The sequence below is a fragment of the Ursus americanus genome, chromosome 12 (assembly GCF_024610735.1).
Source record: "Ursus americanus isolate L20-20 chromosome 12, mUrsAme1.1.p, whole genome shotgun sequence".
NCBI lineage: Eukaryota > Metazoa > Chordata > Mammalia > Carnivora > Ursidae > Ursus > Ursus americanus.
In genome coordinates, this window is record NC_142138.1 from 50,791,007 (window position 1) to 50,814,203 (window position 23,197).

Sequence of the window (23,197 nt, forward strand, 5' to 3'; positions counted from 1 at the left end):
TTATGACCTGAGCCAAAGGCAGACCCCCTTAACTGACTGAGCCAACCAGGTGTCCCTTGAGAAGTTCTGGATACATTCTAAGTGACCGTTTTTTATCTGGTAAATATTTTCAAAATATTTTCTCTCAGTCTATAACTTGTCTTTCATTCTCTTAATAGGATATTTCACGGAGGAAAAATTTTAAATTTTGATGAAGTCCCATTTATCATTTTCCCCCTTTTTTAGATCATGCTTTTAGTATCAAATCTAAGATCTCTCTGCTTAGCTCTAGATTCCCATAATTTCTCATGTTTTTTCTAAAAGGTTTCTGGTTATATGTTTTCATTTGAGTTGGTGATTCATTCTGAGTTAATTTTTTGTATGAGGCGTGAGACTTAGGTTAAGATTCTTTTTTTTTTTTGCCTATGGACGTCCAGTTTCTCTGGCACTATTTGTTGAAAAGATTATCCTTTCTCCATTGAATTGCTTTGACATCTTTGTTAAAAATTAGATGGGCATATGTATTATTATGATTTCTTTGTTCTTTATTTTGTTTGTTCCATTGATGTGTTTATTGGCCCTTCTTCTGATACCACACTCTCTTGATATGGTACCTATATAGTGAGTGAGCCTTGGAAGAGTAGTTCCTCCTACTTTCTCCTTTAGTAAAATTATCTTAGCAGTGCCAGATCCTTTCCTTTTCTGTGTAAATTTTAGAATAATCTTGTCCATATCTACAAAAAATCATGCTGCGATTTTGATAGGAATGTGTTAAACCTCTATATCGGTTTGGGGAGAAATGACATCTTCAGTACTCTTGAGTCTTCCAATCTGTAAACTCAGTATGTCTCTTCATTTATTCAGATCACCTTTGATTTCTTTCATCAGTATTGTGTAGCTTTCAGCTTACAAGTCCTGTTTCGTTAGATTTACACCTAAGTATTTTGCTTTTTTTGCATGATTATGAATAGTATTATATTTTAAATTTCAGAGTTCATGTGTTCATCACTAGTATGTATAAACACAGTTGATTTTCTGTCTATGTTTATTTTATATCCTGAAACTTAGGGGGGGGTGTGTGTGTGTGTGTGTGTGCACACGCGCACAGGTACACACATGAATTCCTGGGGATTTCTGCAAAGACAATCATGTCATCTACAAATAGGGACAGTTTTAGTTCCTTTCCAGTCTGCATGTCTTTTCTTTTCTTCCCTTGGTGCATAGTCTGAACTTTTAGCACTATGATGAATAAGAGGGGTGAGAGCAGACATTCTTCACTTGTTCCTAATCTTGGGGTCGGGGGAAGCATTTGCCATTAAATAGAATGGTAATTAGAGGTTTGCTACAGATGTACTTTATCAAGTGGAGGAAGTTCCCCTCTCTTTTCCAGAGAGTTTTATCATGAATGAGTATGGAATTTTGTCATACTTTTTCTGCACTGATTGATAGGATCATGTCATTTTCTTTCTTAGCCTGTTAATTTGGTGGATTGCCTTGATTTTTTTTAAAAAAAACATATTAAATAAGCCTTGAATCCCAGGAATAAACCCCACTCAATATATTGTAAATGGGGCTCTTGCAAATGTGGTCACGTTAAGGATCTTGAAGTGGAATGATTGTCCTGGATTATTCTGGTAGGTTCAATCTAATCACAGGGACACAGGACGAGTCAGGTAGAAGAAATGTGATGATGGAAACAGAGATTGAATTGATGTACTTTGAAGGTGGGGGAAGGGGCCATAAACCAAGAAATATGGGCAGCCACTGGCAGCTGAAAAAAGCAAGTAAACAGATTCTCCCTGTAGAGCCTCCAGAAAGAACCAACCCTGCCAATACCTGACTCTAACTCAGTGAAATTGATGTTGGCCTTCTGACTTCCAGAACTGTGTGGAAGTAAATATGTGTTCTTCTGAGCCACTAGGTGTGTGGTAATTTGCTACAGCAGCTTTGCGTAGATAGGAAACTCCTGTAACTGTATGGATAGTGTACGGTGGTGTGGATAGTCAGTACGCAGGTGCAGTAAGATACACAGATCCTCTGTGAACATGGGCATTCTGAGCTTCTCTTATTCATCACATTTCTACTTCAGGCTATCTAAAGTAGGTGAGTCCTGAGATGCACATGTTATTTAAGGAATACTGCACTGCAGCCCTGTGTAAGATGACTCGGGTAGAGGGAGATTGAAAAGAGACTGTTGTCATCTAAAGGGGATGGCTTTTGTTGAAGGGGCCGGAAGTTAGACTGAGGAATGAGAGACAGGTGGGTACCAGTCTCAGGCTTTGAAGCCTGACTAATGGTAGGAGAGATGAAGGGCTTTGAAGCCTGACTAATGGTCGGAGAGATGAAGAGAGTGACACCATCGATGACGCAAAAGCATGAATAAGTAACACATCCATTAGGAGAGAAGTAAGAGGATTAAAAAGTTTTCTGACAGGTTTTCATCTGTCAAAAATGACTGCGTAAGTTAGAGGAATTGTATTCTTTCAGAGTTGAAACATCCAATCATTGCCTTTTAGGTAATGTTAATTCTAAATCCGTGACTTTAGGGAAACACATCCTGCTAATCCTTGAAGACTAAAATATGGCCAGGTGTTTGGTTTCTGCGTCTTGAAGAAAACTTCCTCCTATCCCACCAGCAGTAAGAGGGATGTTATTATATTAACATCCTTGTGAGTTGATGAATTTATGTATTGTCAGATCAAGAGCTCTTCTTTGTTATGGTCTGAAATCTTATATTTAAACTTTTTTCTAGGCTATAAATAAAATTGTTTACAAAACAACCACCAAGTGGTTTCTCTTCTACTTAAAACTGTTGTTCTTAAGCTAAAAAGTCCATTCTGAACCCAAGATATGTGTTCTACCAAACATCCTCAAGTTTTTAAAATGAGGCACGAACACGTCTCTTTTATTATTGAGCCAAGTCTAAACTCATCCTTCTCAGGGACAGTCTGTGGAAGTACAGAGGTGGGGTCAGGCTGCTTTCATGACTTGTTTGAGTCTATTTATTGACTGTTCAGTTTGTGACACTGTGCTGACCTCTGGATCATGATCCATTAAAGCTTTCATTCGTTACAAAGGAAGCCTGTAGGGGCCAATACTGGGTTCCCACGAGGACTTCAGCCCACGGAGATTCTTTACAATGGGGCATGATATGATGATGTTGTTTTATTTTTATTCATGTATTTATTTTTAATTTAAAATGTTTAATTAAGATGTAATTGACATGTAACATTATATTAGTTTCAGGTGTACGATGTAATAGTTGATATTTGTAAATATTGTGAAATAATCACCACCATAAGTCTAGTTAACACCCATCACCACAACATAGTTATGAATTTCTTTTTCTTGTGATAAGAATTTTCAAGATTTATTCTCTTAACAGCTTTCAGCTACACAGTACGGTGTTATTAACTATAGTCAGTCTCCATGCTATACATTATAGCCCCAGGACTGATTTATTTTATAATTGGAAGTTTATACCTTTTGACCCCCTTCACCCATTTTGCCCACTTCCCATCCCCCATTCTGGCAACCACCAATTTGTTCTCTTTATCTATGAATTTTTTTTCTTTTTTTCTTTAGAATTCATATATAAGTGAGATCACATGGTGTTTGTCTTTCTCTTTCTGGCTTATTTCACTTAGCACAATGCCCTCAAGGTCCATCCATGTTGTTGCTAATGGCAAGATTTCCTTCTTTTTTGTGGCTGAATAGTATTCTTTATGTATTTATGTGATTTATGTATCAGATTGTATGTGTGTGTGTATTCTTTATTCAGTCATCTATTAATAGGCACTTAGGTTGCTAACATGTCTTTCCTGTTGTAAATAATGCTGCAATGAACATAGCAGTGTATATATCTTTTCAAACTAGTGTTTTCATTCCATTCAGAAGTGGAATTGCTGGATCATATGGTAATCATATTTAAAATTCTTGGGGCGCCTGGGTGGCTCAGTCATTAGGCATCTGCCTTCGGCTCAGGGCATGATCCCGGGATCCTGAGATCGAGCCCCGCATCGGACTCCTCTGCTGGGAGCCTGCTTCTTCCTCTCCCACTCCCCCTGCTTGTGTTCCCTCTCTCACTGGCTGTCTCCCTCTCTAAAAAAAAAATAAAAACAAAATAAATAAATAAAATAAAATAAAATTCTTTGAGGAACTTCCATACTGTTTTCCATAATGGCTGCACCAATTTACATTCCCACCAACACTGCACAAAGGTCTCCTTTTCTCCACAATCTCTCCAACACTTGCTATTTTTTGTTTGTTTGTTTATTTGTTTGTTTTGATAACAGCTATTCTGGCAGGTGTAAAATGATATCTCACTGTGGTTTTGATTTACATTTCCCCGATAATTAGTGATGGTGAGCATCTTTTCATGAACTTTTTGACCATCTGTATGTCTTTGGGAAAATGTCTATTCAGATCCCCTGCCCATTTTTTAATCTGATTGGTTTTTTGCTATTGAGTTGTGTGAGTTCTTTATATATTATGGATATTAACCCCTTTCAGACATATGATTTGCAAACATTTTCTTCCATTTGGTAGGCTGCCTTTTCATTTTGTCGAAGGTTTTCTTTGCTGTGCAGAAGTTTTTTACTTTGATATAGTCTCACTTGTTTATTTTTGTTTTTGTTGCCTTTGCTTTTGATGTCAGAGCCAAAAACTCACTGCCACGGCTAATACCAAGGAGCTTATTGCTTGTTTTCTTCTGAGAGTCTTATGGTTGTAAGTCTGATGTTCAGGTCTTTAGTTCATTTTGAGTTGACTTTTGTGTACAGTCTAAGATTGTGGTCCAGTGTCATTCATTTGCATATGGCTGCCCAGTGTTCTCAACGCCATTTATTGAAGCGACTGTCCTTTCTCCATTGTGTATTCTTGGCTTCTTTGTTATAAATTATTTTATCTTATATGTGTGGGTTTATTTCTGGGCTCTCTATTTCATTTTACTGATCTGTGTCTGCTTTTATGCCCTTGCCATACTGTTTTGATAATTTTAGCTTTGTAATATAGTTTGAAATCAGGACGTGTGATGCCTCCAGATTTGTTCTTTCTCAGGATTGTTTTGGCTATTGGGATCTTTTGTGGGATCCATACAAATTTTAGGATTGTTTGTTTTATTTCTGTGAAAGATGTCATTGGAATCTTGATAGGGATTACATTGAATCTGTAGATTGCTTTGGGCAGTATCAACTTTTCAATATTAATTCTTCCAATCCATGAGCATGGAAGTTCTTTTTACTTTTAAGTTTCCTCCTGACACAGAACTCACATAAAGCCTAAATCTTTACCCTGCAGGGAGTTTTGTCTTTGTAAAGTAGAGCTTCCAATTTGAATAAAGTCATCTTTGAGGGGAACAATTTTGTTGTTGGATTCTCTTTTTATTCCTAAATTCCTAAATCAAAAATTCCCCCTTTCTGCTTTATTATCATAGATATTTTCATCAACTTCCAGTCAGTTGAATATTTGTCAAGATTCTAATGTAGTTGTAAGCCTTCAGTTATCTATAGTACTTCTTAAATATTAAAGTGTGTAAGAATCACTTAGGGATCTTATTAAATGTAGTTTCTGGTTCACGAGTTCTAGGGTGGGACTTGAAATTCTGCATTTCTAATAAGCTCCCAGGTGATATGATGCTGCTGGTCCCCCAACCACATTGTATAATGAGGGTCCATGGGTCATTCTTACCCTGTAAATATCACTTATGCTACGTTCAATTTGGTGCTTATAGTATTTGGTAAGTTTCACAAGTGGAATGAGCAACATCAAAAATTAGTAGTTAAACCATTGCTTTTTATTTTGGGAAATTATCAAAAGTAAGACGAAGAAAACTTGTTCAAGAAAATGGAAGAATTCTTGAAAATGTCTAACGATAATGGCTTGAGTTTTTAATTATAATTGATTCCTACTCTTTTTTGTAATTTTTTTAGATACATGTAGTAGTTCAAGGAATATGTATTAACATTTTTTATAATCTGTTTTAAAGATTTAAGAATTTATCGTTCCTAAAATACAGAAATTAAAACCTGAAGTGTTATAAACCGGAATTTAAAATAACCATAGATGATATTGTGGTTTACTTATAAGAATAACAAGCGCATTGCGTAGGTTCAAGTTTGCACTATTTGACAGTCACATTTTTGCAGTAACGCTCATTTATAGACCTCTGAATTGCTTTTCAGTATTCACTATTGCGTCATTTTTTCATTTATTGACTGTCAGTTGTACTGAATCTATTGGCTAAGCAAAAATGAATCCTAATGTGGAGTCCAGTATTAAGGATATGGTATATATAAGAGTTGTGGGCAATGGTGACATCAGAAATTTGCCCTGAAATACTCATGTCAATTACTAAAGATAGACAATTGACTGGTTTTTGTTTCATTTCGTGTGTGGAAAGGGTTAGAGGTGGAAACAGAATAGTCTTGTAAGCAATAATGCACCAGGTTTAGTTGTAAAGTTTGTATTTTGGCATGATATCACTGAACCAGCGTCTGACTGTGGATGTCTATACCTAAACTACAGCTAACTTTGGGAAATCTCTAACTCATTTTTTTCTCTTCCAGCTACGTTTTCTTGTGTGTTTCAGAATGAAGAATGTTCCCTTCTACCCTCAAATTCTCTGTCTAAACATCTTCCTAGTAAATCTTTCATTTGTACCAAAGTATGTGTAGAACTCCTTGAATAGTATCTCCTTTCCACCTCCTGAACATTGGGTCCTGCTTTCTGATCTATCTTCCTCTGATACCAAGTTAGATGATTTTGTTAGTCCAGTTCTTTAAACTGGGAGCTATCTCTGTTTCCATAATAGCCCTGGGGCAGTGGAGTAGGAGGCGTGCAGGGTAGACTGGTGCCCCGGTCACGGCTAGAGTAGGCCTACCTTGAGCTGGAACACGGGCTGGGTTTCTGTATAGAATCACCAGATGGTGGCTTTGGATGGACACTGAGGTCAGGGTACTGGACAAGTGTGTGTCCAGGATGGAAGAAGTGATGAAGATGAAGACGAAGAGTTAAGACGGTGGGGAGATAGGCTTAGTTTGGACGCAAGGATGTGAGGGAGAAGAAGTCCGCTGCAAACAGAAGGAGCTGCAATGACTTATCACTGTGCTCTGAATTCAAAACCAGGAACACCTGTAACAGTGCCACCGAGCAGGGGGAGGGGCAGAGGGAGAGGGACAGAGACTCTCAAGCTGATTCTCCGCCCCCCCGCCCCCCGCCGCTGAGCGAGGAGCCCGTCATGGGGCTCCATCTCATGACCCCAAGATCATGACCTGAGCCGAAATCAAGAGTAAGATGCTTAACCAACTGAGCCACCCAGGCGCCCCTCAAAACAGATTTTTAAAAAGACTCGTGAAGGCTGTGACTTTGCTTGTAATGAAGCCAAGTTAGTTATTTTCTTATGTCTCAGGCCTAACTAACCCAGGGCCAGGACTTGGCCAAAAACACTTGACCCCCAACACTGGCAACCTCTCTCAAAAGGCTCTGTTTAAATCAAGACAGATCTCCGCCTGTTATTTCAAAGCACGCGTTCTTATGGCAGAGGGTTAGTAATCTCATGCTGTCTTAGAAAATCCGCTACGTTCCTGGAGGATTTACTTTGAGCTGGTGTGTTAGCTTCATGAGATTTGATTTTTAAATGCTAAATACTTAAAAATACACGTTTTACTTCTTCTGTTTGAGATGAGGCTTTTAAGGAGTAATAGACACCACAATAAAAGCCAGAGCGGTTCTTACTGTCAATAAAAAAGGGATTTGGGTGCAGTGCCGCTTTTTCATAAAAGGCACTTGAGTAGAGCATCACTTAGCAACACACAAATCAGCTTTGACACCTTATTCATCTTTAATATTCAGGTTCAAATCAAGTCTTTCCAGGGATGGGACAGATGGAGTCTTTGAAACCAAGCAAGCGAAAGGTGTCACTTTGTAATTTCCATCCTTAGTGGCAGCCGCATCAGAGTTTTCATTTTATAACGTTTTGGAATTGGGATTTTTTTCGATTCTCAGATCTGCATTACTTAGCATGGCGGGCAGGGTCCGTCATGGACTGGTTGCCGCTTGCTTCTGTCATAACCTCTGCTTCAGCCAAATCAGACAGCCCAGTTTCCCAGACGCACTGGGTTCTTTGATATCACTATTTCCCCAAGCCCCTGTTGTTGATGAGCCACAATTTTAGCTTAATTCTATTCTGTACAGTATGACATAGAATAGAATGAAAACTATCTGATGGGTAGTTTATCTTAAAAGAAATGCAGGAAGGTGACTCTGTCAATAAAAATTTTAAACCCAGACTGTCATTTTGTTTACATGTCTTAAGTTCTTTTCTTGTACCCTTGAAAACAGTTAAAATTGTGCTTATTGAATTAAAGAACACTTATAGATGAAGCACATTTTCTGGTTCTCAAAGGACAGTCTAGTTGAGGCTCTCTGTACCTTGCTTTTAGGTGGTAAGAATGGGTTTCTCAAGTTGTATGTTTTTTCATGGTGCCACACGCAGTTATGGCTTTAGTAGTCTTTTAGGTGCTCTCTGATTCAGGTTTCTTCACCTACGTCTTTGAGTCCAGTTCACTCCAGCTGTTTTTTATAGACATATCAAATTGCTATTTGAGAAATACCTTACAGATTTCAGATTCATATGTAAAAGGCAAATGGGCTCACAGTCTTTTTTGTGGCTGTTGTTGTAAGTATCTAAGAACCTCAATAGGTGACTCATGAGTGGTTCTGTAGTCATATATTTGAAGAGAGGTATTTGTGCTTCATATAGAACTTTAATGTAATTTATTTAATTTAATTCATATAACTTCATTCCGACTTTCAGAAAATGATTTTTAAAAACAATTCTAAGATTTCATTATCTTTCTAGTCTGACTTGTAAAGGTTTATCTGCTAATCTTTTCACCCATAGGATATAATATGTTCGAGGGGGTGATAGTAATTTATTTTACAGATTATTTTGTTTTCTCTCCTTTTTACAGAAAACAGGCATCGTTATGGGTCCAAGGAGACATTTTCCGATCCAAGCTGAAAAACAGACCATCCAGTGAAGGAAGTATTAATAAAATTCTTTCTAGCTTGGATGATCTGTCTATTGGTGGAAACTTATCTAAAATACAAAACGTGGAAAGATTTGGAGAGGTGAGTTTTTCTCAGGAAGATTTTCGTGTCTCCGTAGGACTCATGTGCTGCATTTCTTGTTCCCCAGCTGAACATACATGACACGGCAGTATCTCTTTGCTGAGACGCTGAGAGTACCCGTATTTTTAGGTGCAGAGTCATCCACCTGTGAAACAAGAATCCAGAGCAAAGACAGCACTTTCCTTAAAAATAAAAAAGCTGTAATTTAGGGGGCACAATTATAAAGGAGGCCACTCTGGTTTGGAGACTATGTACAAAAAGGAAACAGAAAAGCAAATTTTCTATTTGAAGATGGAAGTGGATATAAAGAAAGAAGAATTAATGTGACAATTGAAGAAACAGTATATGCCACAAGTGGTTTTTTGAAAGTCTCAAATTCATATTGATTTTTAAAGTCCAGAGTTGAAAACATAAATGGGGCAACTTTTTTTTTCTTTAATTGAGGCTCTATTCTAAACAAACCACTGTGAACAGCTGACATCTATGCTCTCATTTAATCTCTACAACTAGCTGGTGATAGGTAGTATCAGCAATATTGTCTAGGCGATATGATCTCTTCTTTATAGTAAGGAAATTGAATGTCAGAGAAGTTCTAACGTCGGCGATTCCAATCCACATCTATGCGGTTCTGCATCTGTGTTTTTTCTGTTATACCCTGCTACCTAATGGAAGTGACGTACAACAGGTAGGATCATGGGCATTTTTGGAGCTGGAAGCAACCTTGACATCATTTGCTCTCCTTCCCCTCTTGTGCAGATCAGAAGTCGGGGGTCCCACCAAATCCCATGACGTGCTGAAGGTCATGGTGTTGTTTAGTAGTGGGACCACCTTGAGATTGGGAGTCTCCCTCCTGGTTTAGCTCTTTCTACCACAATATCCCTGAGGTAAAACTAAGCACTTGGTTTGTAGTTATATTTTTATATCTCTGAAGGAGCAAAAAGAGCTGTTAAAAATATTTAAGCAGTGGGACGCCTGGGTGGCTTCATCGGTTAAGCATCTGACTCTTGGTTTCGGCTCAGGTCATGATCTAGGGGCTGTGGGATCGAGCTCCACGTCAGGCTCCCTGCTCAGTAGGTTGTGGTTCTTTTCCTCTCCCTCTGCCCCTCCCCCCACTCAAATAAATAAATAAATCTTCAAAATAATGTTTAGGCAGCAGGTATGGATTTACATTCTATTAGGCGGTGACCTGTTGGACCCGGACAAGGGTCTTTTTTTTTTTTTTTTTTGAAGATTTTATTTATTTATTTGACAGAGAGAGAGACACAGCCAGTGAGAGAGGGAACAGAAGCAGGGGAGCAGGAGAGGAAGAAGCGGGCTCCCAGCAGAACAGGGAGCCTGATGCGGAGCTCAATCCCAGGACCCCGGGATCATGCCCTGGGCCGAAGGCAGACACTTAACAACTGAGCCACCCAGGCGCCCCAAGGGTCTTGAGCAAAATACTGTGGTTCAAGTTTGGCCCTCAGGGAACCCAAAATGGAAGGAATGCATCATAGCTATTTTAGGTGAGCAAGTGTTGTATGCGAAACAGGTTTCTTTCACCAAGGAAGATAACCAGAGTGCTTGGCAATAGGGAGAGTGGGCTTTCTTCAAGGACACAGGGTGGAGACTGCCAGAAGAACCAATTTTTCAACTCCGTGGTCTCTACTCCAGGACAGCCACTGACGAAGTGGCTGAGTTTGTTTATGTGAATCATTTGTCCTGACAAAACGTAAATCTTAGCCAAGGTCATGTTGATGTTCAGACCCTTTGTTGACTTTTCTTGTCTCTGTGTTGTAGTCTGGCCTATTCAAAGCAAACAAAAGGATCTGAACTGACATTTTAATGTGATAATATAGCTAAGCAAGAATACTTTTCTTGCTCTGGTCAGCATTTCCTTCTCAGGTTTTGTTCAAGTAAACAGTGCTTTGAATTATGACCTCTGAAAAGATACACATACAATTTGTCCGCCTATCTGGGAAACATTTATCTTATAGGAATATAATGTTTTCTAGATCATAATCCATATTAAACTAACATCTGGTAGTTAAAACATTTTGTTCTCATACTTTTTTAGATCTCGACTTGTTGAACTTAAAACTAATTGACATTTATTTATCACTGAAAGGGTGAAGAATGAAATATGAAATTTAAAATAAGTCAGTTTTAAATATGAGCATGTATTCAGATATAGGGCTGTTTCTTTTCCTCTTTCTTATCCCCTGCACCCCCAAATTAATTACTTTAGCTCTAGCCGTTCAGAAGGGGTACAATTTTTGAAATTAGAGCGCAGAAATGCAAGAATTCAAAAATGCCACGGAGCGATGGTGTGGTTAAGATTTCAGACAGCAACACATACATAGGTTTTGGACCACTTCATAGTTAGGTGATGTGCTGTGCGTAGATAACACTTTCGAGCCCTTTTCTTGCCATGCTTGTCTGATGTTGGCTCCAGAGCATCTCATGAATATGAGGAATTAATTTATTCAAAAGTGAGTGTAATGGAGGTACTGATATCTTTGTCATTCTTGTGAATTCCAAGTGGGAAATTAAGTTGAGAGAGAGGGCATGAGCTGGGGGGCAGGTAGTTGGGAGGAGCAGAGGGAGAGGGAGAAGCAGACTGCCCACTGAGCCGGGAGCCCAACTTGGGGCTCAATCCCAGGACCCCGGGATCATGATCTGAACCAAAGGCAGATGCTTAACCGACTGAGCCACCCAGGTGCCCCAAAGTGATGTTTTTAAAAAACATTTTATTTATTTATTGGGGGTGGGGGATGAGCAGTTGGGAGGGTCAGAGGGAGGGAGAGAAGCAGACTCCCTGATGAGCAGGGATCCTGATGTGGGGCTTGATCCCAGGATGCTGGAATCAGGACCAGAGCTGAAGGCAGACACTTAACCGAGTGAGCCACCCTGGTGCCCCTACATGGATTAACTCTTAATTCTTATAACAGCTGTATGAAATCGGCATTGTTCCTAGGCCCTTTTTAACAGATGGCATAACTGAGGTAGAGAAAGGTAAACTGTCTGCCCAAGATCACAAAGCATGCAGTGGAGCTGAGCGGTCAGACGCAGGCGCTCTGGCTTCAGAGTCTCTTCTCAGCCACCCACCTGAGGCCTCTCTCCATACCCTGCGGCCTCTGCATGAGGTCCTACGTGTGGCTTTAGTATATTACACCAGTAAGTTTGAGCATAACCTTAGCCAGCCCGTCCCAATAAATTTCTCCTGGAATTGTGATTGTTAACTTTTCCTTCTCCGGGGTGATAATGCAATATTAGCACTCCAATCAATCAGATGCTCTTGACTTTGAGAGATTAATTAGGGACAGGTGCTGCTCATGTTCAGCCAAGTTCACATAAATTGACAGGTAAAGAAGAAGGTAGTGTTTTAATTAATTAATTAATTAATTAATTAATTTTTAAAGGTTTTATTTTTAAGCAGTCTCTACACCCAATATGGGGTTCGAACCCACAACCCAGAGATCAAGAGTCACACACAAGCGCCACTGACTGAGCCAGCCAGGTGCCCCAAGAATGTAGTGTTTTAATTACATCATGGGGATACTGTGATTTATAGAATCCTTTGCTCTTTTACATCAAATGCCCATCTACAGGGTGCATCTTAGAGAAAAATCCATGAAGTAAAAAATTAACTCTCTAAGACCCTACTTTCAAGCACTGTTCTTTCCACTCTTGGGACCACTATGGCATTCCAGTTCCAATCTGAATGCCACTGGGATCCGGGAGAGGCTCTAGGAGAGGAGAGTGACAGTACAACACAGAGCCAGGGTTTCAGGAGACCGCTCTGGCTGTGAGGTGGACGGGGTACTGGGGTCTGTGTGTGGCCAGGGGTGGGAGGCCAGGAAGTTGGTGATGGGGGAGTGGTCCCAGGTGGTAAAGGTCTTAACCGGTGGCAGTGAGGAAGGAGAGAAGATGGATTCGGGGGCTCTGATAAATCCAAACTTTTTATGATCAGAAGCAACTTGTTATGAAGATGACATCTTTGCCTTTCCCCAGCTTTTACATCTCACAGTTTCAGCATCTGAGAGCTGAAAGAATTTTGGAGATGACCCAGCCACCTTTCCTAGCCAAATCACTTAAACCTGCTAAAAGTCCATTATCATCTTTCTCTTCCAATCCTTTCACTTCTATTTTTACTCATTTCTATTTCAAACTCTCTTTTTATGTCATTTTTCTATTATAACTCTTCCATCTTTTTCCCCTAGTGTGCTCTATTTTATCTAATAGATTTTTTTCTTAATGGCACACACCGCAGCCTCCCCAGTAGCTTACTCTGTCACCATTTGATTAATGCGTTGGTCAGTAATTACTTTATCCAACTGAAACCTATGAACACATTTTATTTTCATTTTCATCTTGTCTATATTTAGAGAGCAACCGATGGCATAAAATAAATCTTTCTACTTTGCACTATTATTTGTTCTTTCGCTAGACCATCATCTGTAAATAAGTACGTCTTTTGAAATGGTCCTTCTTTATGATTTTAGTTTGCTCTCATTTCCCTGCCTTTATGTAGGGCAGGCTGGTATCCAAAAGAAAGAGCTGGTGCTCGACCCTCCAGAGGGCAGTGGGGAGTCTGACAACAGACCCGTTTCTTGGGGGAGCGAAGATATGAGGGTCTTCCCTTTCTCACTTTGTTCCACCAGCAACCACGTGACTTTGTTTCTTTTTCAGCAGATTCTAGGGGATCTAAGCAGCTCAGGGCAAGAGAGGGTCTGCACTGGGACTCTGTGGAGAGAGGGGCTGGAGCCCAAGGGCACAGGAGAGGCCTAGGTTAGCTTCCCTGCATTCATCGGTTGTGACTATTCATTAGTTATTATATGGAATGAGTTTGGTAGGAAGAATGAGACCTCCCAGCACCTGTTGAGAAAAGTCTTCAAACTAGCCCAGGTCCCCCAATTCTTGGGATTGATTCATGCCCTCATGATAAAAGGAACTGTGTTTTCTAATATGTTTTCCCCTCACAGGTGTTTGTCTTCTAAGTGCCCTGATAAATATAGGGCTTAGTTCTGTTCATGTCTGTGTGTCATACTTAGGATTCCAGAAGGCCAGAGTCCTTGTTCTTACAGCTTTCTAGTTTCTTAATTATTTAATTTAACTTAAATGTATTTTGAATAACGTTGCATAACTTTTTGCCAAGATTCTGAAGGCTATTAATCCCTTACTGAGAATTTTATGACTTACATGTTCTATGCCTCTTAGTCCTAAAAATGTCTGAAGCTTCATACAAAAGTCACAGAAATAAAATAAGGGTTGATACATGGAGATACAAAATAGCGTGATTTGTATTTTAGCAGATTTCTTCAGACCTGTATTGCATGTCTGGATCTTTTCCCACCCTCTACCCTTCCAGGTCCTGACTTAAGTGTTCTCTCATATACTAAACCAGACCACTGCCAGAGCCACTAAACTATGTCCCCCTCCTCCCCGCCCCACAGACTTCACCTTCTCCAGTTCATTCTCCTCACAGTCAGCATGTAAGAAGAAATGTTTGCAACATATTCAAATTAGGGTGTTTTTTTTAACGTAAAGAACTCTTAAAAATCAATGTGAATATGCCACATACACAAATAAAACAGAATAGGAATCCTCATGGCTGGTAAGCATAAAAAACATTCTACTGCCCGAGAAATAAAAGAAACACAAATTTAAATGACACGATGCTATTTCTGCCTCTCAAGTTGTGTGAGATTAAAGAATGTATGCAGTATTAGCAAGGATTTGGGCAATAAAAACTCCTAAAGATTGCCAGTTGGAGTTTAAAATGGAGGGCAATTGGATAACGCGTGGCAGAAGACTTCACAATATATTTAGCGATTCCACTTCCATGAATCTATCTTAAGACAATAATAGGACAGTGTTTAAAGCCGTATGTATAAAGGAGGATGTTTGTTGGAGCTGTTCATAGTGATGAAAGACAGAAAACAGCCTGAACCAGGGGAAAATAAATAAAATTTGGTATATCTAGACAATGGAATTTTATGGAGGCATAAAGAAGAATAATGAAGAGGTTTTTGGGGTTTTGTGTTTCTAAATTTATCCTGAAATACTTTCAACAATATATTTTTCAGGTGAATAAGTAAGTTACAGAGCAGCGTATATGTAGCTCAACCTCTTTTTGTCAGGAAGAAGTGTTTTGGGGGATGGTATGTAGAGCACAGGGAAAAATCTGGAAGACTATATGCCAGAGTGCCAATGGGTTTTGCTTCTGATGGTAAATATGTAGGTGGTTTTAATATTTTTTTCACTCTTATCTGTATTTTGTCATTACATACAAACAAGTATCATAGGGAGAAAAATATATTTTTTTTCTTTAGGAAAGACATGGTTTCATTCTCCAGAGGTTGAGAGCTGGGACTTAATAAGTAATGTTTTCTTTTTCTTTGAGAGCTAGTGTATTTAAGTAAACTCCTTAAGAGAAGGAGCTTAAGTAGAAAATACATTGAATCTGGCTAGTTAGGTACATGGCTCTCTGTTGCAGTGTTTTTGTTGTTTTTTACATTTGAAATGTATTATATTTTAAAAAAGATTTCACCTTTAAGATACACAATAAAGTAGGGGCGCCTGGGTGGCACAGCGGTTAAGCGTCTGCCTTCAGCTCAGGGCGTGATCCTGGCGTTCTGGGATCGAGCCCCACATCAGGCTCTTCCGCTAGGAGCCTGCTTCTTCCTCTCCCACTCCCCCTGCTTGTGTTCCCTCTCTCGCTGGCTGTCTCTGTCTCTGTCGAATAAATAAATAAAATCTTTATAAAAAAAAAGATACATAATAAAGTGGGAGACAAAATACACATGACATAACTATAATGTAAAACATACTGTTAATTTTTTTAACTGTGTATCTTGTTACATTAGTATTTATTTTTTCAAGTAATATGTGACCACTTTTAGAAGTGTCAAAAAGTACTGAATTCTAATACAAAATATCAGCCTCCTACCCACCTTTCTGTACTCCTAGACCAGTTCCCAAACCAGTTCCCAGAAGGGGGGCTCTGAGCAAAGTACATCAGCAGTTTTACCACCGTATTCCTGCACATCCGTGTCTTGCTCATAATGATATTTAAAACAGTTTATTGATTTTGGACATTTTTTTATTGCCTCCTGGTTGTGGTGGACAAGATTTCAGCTCTCCCCCTCTCCCCAAGTGTTACTCCCACCCCCCGTGCTTCCCAGTATGGCTGCATCGTAATTTTTGGTTAAACCCAATAATATGTACATTATTACCACGTAAAGATTGTTCGCTCTTGAGGGTGGTAGTCTACTCTGTTTCCTTTGTTGAACCTCTCTTTGATTTTCCCAGAGTTAATTACCTATTTTTGTGGTGTTTTACATTTATTTATTTATTTTTTTATTGAAGTATAGTTGACACAATGTTATATGAGTTCAGGTGTGAGTTAATTGCCTTTTTATTTCCATACTTTTCTGTCTATTTGGGAAAAAAATAAGGCTATTCCCTCCTCCCCCAAATTGTGTCAAGCAATTTAAAATTTTTTCAAAGTCTTAACACTGAAAAATTTTTTTACCAAGTTCATTCTTTTCCCAAAGAGGCTTCTCCTTCCCACCCTGGGCTGGTTGTTCTCAAGCCCTACTGTACAGTTCTGACCTGAGGCCTTTTTTTCACACTCTTCAGCTGAAGTCCTAATTTTCCTGGATTTCCCATTGTCTTCTTAACTTTTCCCTGATGTACATCCCATAATAGTTTTCTCTGAGAGATTGTGTGGGAGGTGAATTTTTGTATCTTTGTTCTACCTTTACATTTGACTGTTGGGTTGAATTTTGGAATTCCCGGTTGAGGCTCCCTTTTCCTTAGAATTTTTTTTTTTTTAAAGATTTTATTTATTTATTTGACAGAGATAGAGACAGCCAGTGAGAGAGGGAACACAAGCAGGGGGAGTGGGAGAGGAAGAAGCAGGCTCATAGCGGAGGAGCCTGATGTGGGGCTCGATCCCACAACGCCAGGATCATGCCCTGAGCTGAAGGCAGACGCTTAACCGCTGTGCCACCCAGGCGCCCCTTCCTTAGAATTTTGAAGGCCTTTCAGAGTTGGGAATACAAAGATCCTCCTGGTTAGAAGGACACACAAGCTTTCCTGGCTTTCCCACAAAGGTGCCCGTTAGATAGTGAACCTGACCAATAAAGGTGAGGATCCTGTCAGGTCGTTCAAGAAGCAAGTCCCATATTCTAGAGATCTGGCTGTGTGCTGGTCCTTCCATCAGGTACAAGTAACCGGTAACAACACCCATGTTGATTGCTAGGTGAAGCTAAGCCCACCTCCTCAGGTACCGTCCTGCTAACAAGCCTAGCCTTCAGGCCTGCCTTATTTCTATTCCTGCAGGCTTCCTTGGGTGGTAATGGATTCCTCCCCACGGGTTGTATGGACAGAGACGAACGATATAACCGATTCCTGGGGACTTTATGTATGGGCAACTTATGACTTTAAGAGAACCTTCTGACTTCAAGGCTCCATGAACCTGTGACTGTTGAACTGGTGTTCTTTGCGAGGATGAGCCTTCCTGTGATCTTGGCCTGCTTCCTGCCACACTCATTCTTTAAGACTCACTAAAGGGATTTCCTCCTCTAGGAAGCTTTCATCTTCATTTCCTCTTTCCTACCAGCTATGTGCTTTGTATGTCTATTTTTCTTTTTTAAACTCAGAGTTATAGTAGTAACATGTGGTCTTTTTTACCCAGGACAGGCCTACTGACCCCAGATGTATCCACGCAACCCAACCTAGGTGGCAGTGAGCAAAGAAATGTGTTGAGCCAGGAATGGCTATTAGAAATGACTAGAATGTGACTGAAGGAAGTATATTTTTGTATATCCTTCATCAAATAAGAGATCTGGCTTTAAAGAGGGGAGGGGACTCTGATGGCTGCAAGGAATCTTAGCAAATTTAAGGCATATGAATTATTCAGGGGAGGAAACGGGCAAAATAAAATCTTTACTGGTGCAATGTTAGTGTACCATTGTATTTGGGGTCAAGAAATCCGATTTGAAAATCATAGCTTTCGTGAAGAGCTTCGGGGAGCTTGGGCAATATTCTTAGCTTCAATGAGCACCTCCTTTTTTTCATCTTTATGGGCCACAGTGTCCTCCCCGCCCTGAGTTGTAAAAATTAAATGTGAGCTAGCATGTGAAAAGACCTTGTGTGGTACTTCTGGTTTTCAATCTCTAAGACTTATTTCAGCAGGAAACACTTTCCCAGTCTAGTAAGCTTTAACTCCTTATGGGAAGGTCTTGAGTGCTTTTACTAGTGTTAATTGATCCCGGTAAGTTGTGGTCTAGATAGCCTAAATTGTTTTGTCTTTCATTTTTGTAAACAAGTTATAAAGTTTGCAATGATGGACCCGAGTAGTCTCTGGAAACACATTTGTAATGTAATGTATCTATTACTGAACCAACCTGTATCTGAGCTGTATTCCAAAGCAGGATTTTGTCTGCATGAGAGTCTCTTTGGTTGTGGTCCCTTGTAACAAAGAGCTCCTTTTAAATTCTACCACATTTAGACCCATGCTTTGATTTGGACTTTGACCAGTATATTTAATTGATGAATAGTTGAACATTCTTTTTTTTTTTTTTTTTAAGATTTTATTTATTTATTCGACAGAGAGAGACAGCCAGCGAGAGAGGGAACACAAGCAGGGGGAGTGGGAGAGGAAGAAGCAGGCTCATAGCGGAAGAGCCTGATGTGGGACTCGATCCCGTAATGCCGGGATCACGCCCTGAGCCGAAGGCAGACGATTAACCGCTGTGCCACCCAGGCGCCCCGAATAGTTGAACATTCTTTAGTATATATACAGACAATGCTGAATTCGTAGTTCACTAAAGCTATTTACGATAATCTATATTAAGACAATCTATATGAATTATATAGTTTATAGTCTATTAGGAAATCTATGTAAAGCAAAATTATTCATAATAACCTTTCTGTGGACCATGCATTTTTTTTTACAGAATAATTTAGAAGAGGATGAAGATGTGGAAATGAAAAATAGTATAACCCAGGGAGACAAACTACGTGCCTTAAAAAGTCAGAGACAGCCACGCTCCTCACCATCCTGTGCATTTAGGTAGATGCATTTTAAACTTGTAAATTTATATTGTGCCTCCATTTGTGGATAGAATGTTTCATCTTCACTTTTGAATATCATTCTACAAGTGCCATGTTTACCTCTTGCTTTTTGGTTTATTACTATTTTGTGTTGTTTATTATTTTGTCGTATTGGGAGCAGCTGAGCTTTAGAAGCTTACAGAAAGCAGCTCCTGGAATCTCAGTGTCTGGAATCCCACCTTAAACTGCTATGCCATTGGGTGTCTCTGGGACTGTGCTCAAAATTCCGTTTGGAATTCTACTCTTCCCCCATGAGTGGGTGTCCTGTCTTGTGGCAAATCCTCACAGGTGTGCTGAGGCTTTTGTTTTGAATCTAGAGTGTGCAGAAAAGTATTGAATGCCAAGCTTTGGTATATCCTAACTCCTTAGCTTTATGCTCTGTATTTGAGAATTGAATAAATAATTCTTACCTGTGTCTGTGAAGTTATAACCGTCCTGAGTTTGAAGTCTAAAATTACTAATCGAAATCAATTGATGGAACCTGACTTGTGATCACAACATTTGGAACCTGCTAATGGTTCAGATTAGTTAAAAAAGAAAGTCTTCAGGATCAATGTATGCAAAAATCTGTGAATGTCTTCCGGATTCTTTACTGTAACATATGGGGTAGTGACAAGTTCACAGATGATTATAATGGGAAATGGCTACTTTGCTTTGCTTTTTAAGTGAGAGACATGCACAGAAAGAGGGGTGTTTTGCCAGCATGATACATGTCAAACAGACTCAGAGACTTTAGTTTTCATGTGTTATCTGGGAGGATTATAACACAAGTCAGATTAGGTCTGAGCGCATCATTACCTATGCTTTGATTACTGGTTCCCTGACCTGAAGAATGAAGGTTTATGTGGCTCAAATTCAAGGTGATGGTAACATGAGAAGTATAGTAACATTAGATGATGGGATAGCAAGCCTGGTGCTTGGTAGTAACTGCCAACTAGCACTAGAAAATCGAAGAGACGTACCATTCACTGGGCAGCTACTACGGTTAGGAGCCATGTTAGGTGTTTAGTTTGGATATGAGGGTTAACTGAATTAACACAAAAGGTATGCATCATTACCCACGTTTGGGTTGGTTGCTTGAGGTTAGAAAGGTTAAATCCCCCCCCAGTGGGATGGAGTTGGCATGATATTCACACCCAGTGCTGTCAGTCTGTGCTCTGCTCGCTATGGATATCATCTAAGTCAGTGGAAGTTTCTTCAAGATTACTAATCTCTTTATTTGCCATTTTTTCCCTTGAAACTCTTAAGAAATGGCTTTGTATTGCTTAAAACTAGTTTCAAACAGATTTAGATTTGATTCTGAAGAAATCATAAGGGGGAGGGAGGGATACAGTGGCATATGACTTGGCACATAAGTAGGCAAAAGAAGTGAGAGAACCTCCACTACCCAAATTTTCGAAGGCTACTCCAATATGGTTTTTCTATTTTTTTTTAATTCTCAGAAATTTTCCCATTTTTTTAGAATTCAGTTTTTCCTACCGGCATCATGGTAGCATCGTCGAACATTTTTTTTACCCTGTGTGGCTGCAACATCACCTTCTGATTTAAAGCCATTTGCTGTTAATTAAATTCAAGATGAAACAAAATGGCCAAAATGGGTTTCCTGCTGGTTCTAGGATTTATTTTAGAAACGGAATGAGTACTAAAATCCATTTGGGAGGTTTCTCCCTTTTGCCAATTTAATATTTTTACTGGTCTGACTCCTTTTGGTCTTTGCTTAAATGTGTGAACCCGGTGATGCGTGAGCATTTGTCTTTGATTTCCGTAGGTTGGATGATATGAAAGGGCACCCAAGAGCAGTGTCCCAGCCTTTCAGGTACTGTTACTGAGGTGAATTTCTAGTAGCTTGTAAATAAATGCTCCCCTTTAGATACATTTCCCAACCCTGAAACTGGTGAAAACAAATTGCACACAGCTTTTCACTTTTTAAGTCCCTTCCTTTCTGTTCCAGATTGTTACACTACACCTTATTTTTAATGCTCACCATGAAGGGGATTTTTGTTTTCCTGAGGTGCCCGTAGGTGTGGCTGCGGTAGTCACGTCAGTGTCGTCTGTGCTTCCGGCACGTTCTAGGGTCTCTAAGAAACTATGCTTGCTCAGCAACGTGCCTTTCAATCCAGTGACTGATTTTGCCTTGAGGTTTTAACATTTCTGTTAAAACCCTTAGTTTTACATGTGTTTGCTCTTTGTTTTCTAGTTTTGTTGCCTTCCCCATCCTCCATCTGAAGAGGAAACATTAGTGTTTCTCTCTGGAAAAATGTCCCCCAAACAGTCCCAGGGTGGTTTCAAGGTCCCAGTGGTACCAGAGTGCGGTGTAGGGCTTGGTGAGGGCCATGGACATGTTTGCCAAGACTGTTGATGAGATAGGGGTGGAAAGCTGAGTCACCCCTCACCTCTGGTTCTTATTCAGCCCAATGTTTTAGGGTTGTTTTGTGCGGGCAGTTCTAAGAGGACTCAGACTTCTCCAGAAACTTGAGCTGCTTTCTTGTACCACTTTTCCAATTCGTGTTTTAGAGGCAAACCATGTACTTAAAATGTTTGGGGGGAGGATGATGAAGGAAAGAATCTTATAGGAAAGTAAGCAAGCTTATAGGAAAACAAGGTCCGGGTGCATTAAATGGTTTGTTTAGGTTAAAACAGGGTTGGTATTAAAACTGTGACTGGGACCTGGCTGTCCAGGTTTGAGTCCATTTTCCCTCAAACATTAGTGAATATCCTCTCTGAGTCTGGCACTGGACTAGCCACTGGGAATAGAAATGAAAGACAGTCCTTTGCCCTCAATGGAGCTTATATCAAGGGAAATAGACAAATACCAGACAATGAAATATGGCGAAAGGGCTATGATTTACAGGGATGCTTACCCTGCCTGGGAATTCAGTGAAGGCTTGCTTTATAGGGTACCAGCTGATTGGACCAGCAAAGGATAAGCAATGGGAATGAGGCAGATGGAGGTGGAGGGGAGGTGAGGAGAGGAAAGGATGCTCTGGGAGGAAAAACAGCATTTGTAGGCTGGACACAGGTGTGAATGCAGTCCATTCAGGCCACTCAGAACAGTTTATGTCGCTGGAGTAGAGGTGTCTAGTGGGAAAGCGTGGGTAGAAAGGACCTGCTCACAAAGGCTAATGCCAGATTTTGGAGGGTTTCATAAGTACAGCCAAGGAGCTCAGGCTTCCTGGGCACCGAGGAAAGATTAAATGGCTTAAACAGCGGAGCGACATAATTAAATATTTCAGATTCCACCAGAAGCTTTTCAGAATTTGAATTTTAAGGAATAAGATTATAAGATGTTGCTAGTAGTCGAGAGGAAGGAGTAGTGACGGCCTCACCTGGGGCAGTTGCAGAGTGGAGAGAAGAGCCAGATTTAAAATAGAAAGAAGTAGACGCTAAGGACATGTGAAGAATGAACGCTGCCATCGAAGAAGGGAGGCGACCAAGCATGGCAAGATCATGGTTAAGGACAGGACTGTGGAGCCTGGATTTGAATCCCAGCTCTGTCCCTTGCTTACTGAGTGACTTTGGATGAGGAGCTTTTCCTTCGTGGCTCCGTTTCCTCACTTGCAAAGTGGGGTTTGCAATCTTAGCTACTTCATAGGGTTGTTGTGAGGACGAGCTGAATTACCATCTTTAAGGTTCGCAGAAGAGAGAACTGTCACTGTTACCGTGACCTGCTGTGATCTCTTTAATGTTATTAGTTCACCCTGTCTTAGGTGATTGCTGAATATTAAGGTGACACCACTTTTGTGTGACATTTTGCCCCTTTTTCTCCACCAAGATTGACTTCATCCCCACAAGGATCTGCAACTACTTTGAAGACCTCAAAAGTGGCTTTGTCCCCTTCAGCGACGGCCAAGAGGATAAACAGAGGTTCTTTGTCCTCAGGTGCCAGTGTAAGAAGGTAATTTTCTCTACTTCTCAGATACCAGTGGGAGGTAAAGGGAGTCTGCAGCAGACAATGAGTTTGGCTGAAGTTTGCCAGAGGAGGGGA

General features: G+C 40.1%; 1 protein-coding gene across 9 annotated transcripts in view; it reads left to right on the forward strand.

The window, feature by feature from the left end:
* The window catches only part of CDC14A (cell division cycle 14A), a 190,235-nt gene that overhangs the window by 147,433 nt on the left and 19,605 nt on the right, over positions 1-23,197 (forward strand). For 8 of the 9 annotated variants that reach the window (XM_045801664.2, XM_045801666.2, XM_087866126.1 and 5 more), the window contains 4 exons: positions 8,952-9,111; positions 19,056-19,171; positions 20,981-21,028; positions 22,985-23,107. In XM_045801664.2, coding sequence (XP_045657620.1) covers positions 8,952-9,111; positions 19,056-19,171; positions 20,981-21,028; positions 22,985-23,107 — 447 coding nt within the window. The remainder of the gene's footprint in view (positions 1-8,951; positions 9,112-19,055; positions 19,172-20,980; positions 21,029-22,984; positions 23,108-23,197) is intronic. The other variant, XM_045801667.2, reaches the window with a different exon arrangement.